The sequence below is a fragment of the Tachyglossus aculeatus genome (genome assembly GCF_015852505.1).
Source record: "Tachyglossus aculeatus isolate mTacAcu1 chromosome 12 unlocalized genomic scaffold, mTacAcu1.pri SUPER_6_unloc_1, whole genome shotgun sequence".
Taxonomy (NCBI): domain Eukaryota; kingdom Metazoa; phylum Chordata; class Mammalia; order Monotremata; family Tachyglossidae; genus Tachyglossus; species Tachyglossus aculeatus.
In genome coordinates, this window is record NW_024044828.1 from 15,632,129 (window position 1) to 15,638,128 (window position 6,000).

Sequence of the window (6,000 nt, forward strand, 5' to 3'; positions counted from 1 at the left end):
CAGGTGCCAAGTCAACGCTTTAAGCCAAGCCCCGTCTTCAGGTCTCCAAGGGAAGGAATGTGTGGGTTTTAAACCTTTCCGGGTTTGGATAACACCCATCCATACTCAAAAATCTCCACCCACAGAATCGGGTGCACACGGTATTAACGGGGACTTAAATGTGTCATTTCTAGTTGTCAGATTCCTGATAAAGCCCTGCATACTGTAAGCATCCAAATACCATTTCATTCATTCATTCAATCGTATTTATTGAGTGCTTACTGTGCGCAGAGCACTGGACTAAGCGCTTGGGAAGTACAAGTTGGCAACATATAGGGACAGTCCCTACCCAATAGCGGGCTCACAGTCTGGAAGGGGGAGACAGACAACAAAACAAAACATATTAACAAAATAAAATAGAATAAAATTGATTGAGGGATTGTCAGGGTGTACAGTCTATTCAGGGAAAAGAACACACACTCAAGATCTGGTCAACATGGCTTAGTCCCATTTTAAAGACAAAGCAGACGCCTTCTTCCTAAAATAATTCATTAATTCATTCAATCGTATTTATTGAGTGCTTCCTGTGTGCAGATCACTGGACTAAATGCTTGGGAAGTACAAATCGGCAACATATAGAGACGGTCCATACCCAACAATGAACAACAACAATAATAATAATAATAATGGCATAGTGGATAGAACATGGGCCTAACAGTCAGAAGGTCACGGGTTCTCATCCCGGCCCTACCACATGACTGCTGTGCAACCTTAGGCAAGCCACTTCACTTCTCTGTGCCTCAGTTACCTCATCTGTTAAGAAATGGAGATTAAGACTGTGAGCTGAATGCAGGTCAGGGACTGTGTGTCCGGCCCTATTAGCTTGCATTACCCCAGCACTTAGAAGAGTGCTTGGCACATAGGAAGCGCTTACCAAGTACTATAATTACTATGATAATTATAATTAGGGGCCACCTGGTGACAGTGTTAAGGCCATCAGGACCAAGGATGGGCCAAGGACGGGGGGAGGGGGAACGACCGTACCAGCAGAGCGCTGCCCTCAACCCTCAAGCCGTGTGTGTCCCATCACCCCCCGTGCTTCATTCATTCATTCGTATTTATTGAGCGCTTACTGTGTGCACAGCACTGGACTAAGCGCTTGGAAAGCATATTCATTCATTCATTCAATCGTACTTATTGAGCGCTTACTGTGTGCAGAACACTGGACTAAGAGTTGGGGAAGTACAAATCGGCAACATAGAGAGACAGTCCCCACCCACGGACGGGAAATGTCTACTTGTTTTGTGTTGTCTGTCTCCCCCTTCTAGACTGTGAGCCCGTTGTTGGGTAGGGGCCGTCTCTATATGTTGCCAACTTGTACTTCCCAAGCGCTTAGTCCAGTGCTCTGCACACAGTAAAGTCCAGTGCTCTGCACAGTAAGTGCTCAATAAATACGATTGAATGAATGAATGTACTTCCCAAGCGCTTAGTCCAGTGCTCTGCACACAGTAAGCGCTCAATAAATACGATTGAATGAATGAATGTACTTCCCAAGCGCTTAGTCCAGTGCTCGGCACACAGTAAGCGCTCAATAAATACGATTGAATGAATGAATGAATGTACTTCCCAAGCGCTTAGTCCCGTGCTCTGTCCACAGTAAGCGCTCAATAAATGATGGAATGAATGAATGAGTGTACTTCCCAAGCACTTAGTCCAGTGTTCTGCCCACAGTAAGCACTCAATAAATATGACTGACTGAATGAATGTACTTCCCAAGTGCTTAGTCCAGTGCTCTGCCCAAAGTAAGCGCTCAAGGACGATTGAATGAATGAATGAATGTACTTCCCAAGCGCTTAGTCCAGTGCTTTGCCCAAAGTAAGCGATCAAGGACGATTGAATGAATGTACTTCCCAAGTGCTTAGTCCACTGCTCTGCCCACAGTAAGTGCTCAATAAATATGACTGAATGAATGAATGTACTTCCCAAACACTTAGTCCAGTGCTCTGCCCACAGTAAGCGCTCAATAAATAAGACTGAATGAATGAATGTACTTCCCAAACACTTAGTCCAGTGCTCTGCCCACAGTAAGTGCTCAATAAATACGACTGAATGAATGAATGTACTTCCCAAGCGCTCAGTCCAGTGCTTTGCCCCCAGTAAGTGCTCAAGGACGATTGAACGAATGATAATAATAATGGTATTTATTAGGCGCTTACGATGTGCAAGGCACTGTCCTAGGCGCTGAATGAGTGACTGTGAGCCCACTGTTGGGTAGGGACTGTCTCTAGATGTTGCCAACTTGGACTTCCCAAGCGCTTAGTCCAGTGCTCTGCACACAGTAAGCGCTCAATAAATACGACTGACTGATTAATTGAATGAGTGACTGTGAGCCCACTGTTGGGTAGGGACCGCCTCTAGATGTTGCCAACTTGTACTTCCCAAGCGCTTAGTCCAGTGCTCTGCACATAGTAAGTGCTCAATAAATACGATTGATTGATTGATTAATTGAATGAGTGACTGTGAGCCCACTGTTGGGTAGGGACTGTCTCTATATGTTGCCAACTTGGACTTCCCAAGCGCTTAGTCCAGCGCTCTGCACACAGTAAGTGCTCAATAAATACGATTGATTGATTGATTAATTGAATGAGTGATTGTGAGCCCACTGTTGGGTAGGGACTATGTTGCCAACTTGGACTTCCCAAGCGCTTAGTCCAGTGCTCTGCACACAGTAAGCGCTCAATAAATACGATTGACTGATTGATTGAGTGAGCGACTGTGAGCCCACTGTTGGGTAGGGACCGTCTCTGTATGTTGCCAACTTGGACTTCCCAAGCGCTTAGTCCAGCGCTCTGCACACAGTAAGCGCTCAATAAATACGATTGATTGACTGATTGACTAGAAGGGGGGGAGGGCTAACAAAACCCGACAAAGTAAGTGCTTGCTTGTGGCCCAGGCCTCTTACCTGTCCCAGGTGCCGCCGCCGCCGCCTCCGGCCCTTCGTTCGCTTCTTCTGTCATGGTGCGAGGGTCCGTCCGTGTGTGTGTGCGTGTGTGCTTTGTGTGTTTGTGGTGTGTGTGTGTGCTTTGTGTGTTTGTGGTGCGTGTTGTGGGTCTATGGTACGAATGGACTTTTGTTTCTCACCGAGCGGCGCGCCTCCTCCCCAACCCCAACAGTCATTCATTCATTCATTCACTCATTCATTCAAGCCTATTTATTGAGCGCTCACCGGGCGCGGGGCGCTCGGGAAGTACGAGTCGGCGACATGCAGGGGCGGGAACGCGACACGCTCAGCACAGTGCTCCGCACACGGTAAGCGCTCGATCAATACGACTGATGATGACGACAAAGGCCGCCTCGGCGCACCCTGCAAGGCGATAACAATAATAATAATAATAATAACAATAATAATAATAGTAATTCTCCTCACACACACACACACACACACTCCAATAATAATAATAGTAATTCTCCTCACACACACAAACACACACACTCCAATAATAATAGTAATTCTCCTCACACACACACTCCAATAACAATAATAGTAATTCTCCTCACACACACACACACACACTCCAATAATAATAATAGTAATTCTCCTCACACACACACACACACACTCCAATAATAATAATAATAGTAATTCTCCTCACACACACACACACACACTCCAATAATAATAATAGTAATTCTCCTCACACACACACACACACTCCAATAATAATAATAGTAATTCTCCTCACACACACACACACACACTCCAATAATAATAATAGTAATTCTCCTCACACACACACACACACACACTCCAATAATAATAATAGTAATTCTCCTCACACACACACACACACTCCAATAATAATAATAGTAATTCTCCTCACACACACACACACACACACACTCCAATAATAATAATAGTAATTCTCCTCACACACACACACACACACACACACACACACACTCCAATAATAATAATAGTAATTCTCCACACACACAGACACACAGACACACAGACACACACACACACACAGAGACAGACCGACCCCCTGCGGCCCCCCGTTCCTCCCGGGAAGGGCGCAGAGGTTGGGCTGACAGGGGCGAGGAGCGGCGGGGGAGCGCTCAGGGGCGGGACGGGCCCTTCCTTCTCACAAAGCCGAGCGTTTCCCTCGTCTCGGGGATGGCGGGCGGCCGTGAGGGGAGGCGGGGGGGAGGCCGCCGGGCCCGCCGACCGCCCGCCATGGCCCTGAGGGGGCCGCGCCGCCTCGCGCCCTCTGAGGAGATTCCCCCCGCCGGAGGGAGGGGGGGGAGGAGAAGGTAACAGCGCCACGTACCGCCCCCCCCCGCCGGAAGTGAAACCTGCCGCCGTGAAAGGGGGGGGGAGAAAAAGAGAAAGTGAAAACGGAACCGTGACGTCACCGGGGGGCCGCTCGCCGGCCAATCAGCGTCCGGAGGCGCGGCGCAGGCGCAGTGGGGAGGCCGGCCCGGCGCCTCTCCTCCCCCGGGCCCGCAGACCGGCGCCGCCCCCGGCCGGAAGGGGAAGCGCAGCCGCCGCCGCCGCCGCCGCCGCCGCCGCCGCCGGAAGCGGAAGGGGCCGAGGAGGGGCCTTAAGAATTATTATATTGTTAATGAATGATCGTTAATAATCATTATTCATATGAATGCCATAATAAACAATATTATATTGTTGATTGATGGTGATTAATCCCGGCTTCGCCACCTGTCTGTTGTGTGACCTTGGGCAAGTCACTTCACTTCTCTGAGCCTCAGTTACCTCATCTGTAAAATGGGGATTAAGACTGTGAGCCCCATGTGGGACAATTTAATCACCTTGTATTCCCCCCCCCGGCGCTTAGAACAGTGCTGGGCACATAGTAAGCGCTTAACAAATGCCATCATCCGCCAAGCTAGCTCTCTTCCTCCCTTCAAGGCCCTGCTGAGAGCTCACCTCCTCCAGGAGGCCTTCCCAGACTGAGCCCCTTCTTTCCTCTCCCCCTCGTCCCCCTTTCCATCCCCCCGTCTTACCTCCTTCCCTTCCCCACAGCACCTGTATATATGTATATATGGTTGTAGATATTTATTACTCTATTTATTTATTTATTTATTTATTTTACTTGTACATTTCTATCCTACTTATTTTATTTTGTTGGTATGTTTGGTTCTGTTCTCTGTCTCCCCCTTTTAGACTGTGAGCCCACTGTTGGGTAGGGACTGTCTCTATGTGATGCCAATTTGTACTTCCCAAGCGCTTAGTACAGTGCTCTGCACATAGTAAGCGCTCAATAAATACGATTGATTGATTGATTGATTGATCATCATCATCATTAATAAGAATGACGGAATTTGGTAGGCGCTTACTATCATCATCAATCGTATTTATTGAACGCTTACTATGTGCAGAGCACTGTGCTAGGCGCTTGGGAAGTACAAATTGGCAATATATAGAGACAGTCCCTACCCAACAGTGGGCTCACAGTCTAAAAGGGGGCTATGTGCCCAGCACTGGTCCAAGCGCCGGTTGCCCCACGTGGGGCTCACAGTCTTCATCCCCAATTTATCAATCAATCGTATTTATTGAGCGCCTACTGTGGGCAGAGCACTGGACTAAGCGCTTGGGAAGTCCAAGTGGGCAACATAGAGAGACGGTCCCGACCCAACAGTGGGCTCACAGTCTAGAAGGGGGAGACAGAGAACAAAACCAAACATACTAACAAAATAAAATAAATAGAATAGATATGTACAAGTAAAATAATAAATAAATAAATAGAGTAATAAATATGTACAAGCATATATACAGGTACATATACATGTATGTACATATGCATGTATACATATATACAGGCCCTACTGAGAGCTCACCTCCTCCAGGAGGCCTTCCCAGACTGAGCCCCTTCCTTCCTCTCCCCCTCGTCCCCCTCTCCATCCCCCATCTTACCTCCTTCCCTTCCCTACAGCACCTGTATATATGTTTGTACATATTTATTACTCTATTTATTTTACTTGTACATATCTATTCTATTTTTT

At 47.6% G+C, this 6,000-nt stretch overlaps 1 protein-coding gene across 1 annotated transcript in view; it reads right to left on the minus strand.

Annotated features, from left to right (window-relative positions):
- TASOR2 (transcription activation suppressor family member 2) overlaps positions 1 to 3,408 on the minus strand; it is a 44,633-nt gene extending 41,225 nt beyond the window's left edge. The window contains exon 1 of the mRNA XM_038740964.1: positions 2,942 to 3,408. Coding sequence (XP_038596892.1) covers positions 2,942 to 2,996 — 55 coding nt within the window. The 5' untranslated portion in view covers positions 2,997 to 3,408. The remainder of the gene's footprint in view (positions 1 to 2,941) is intronic.
- Between the last annotated feature and the right edge of the window lie 2,592 nt (positions 3,409 to 6,000).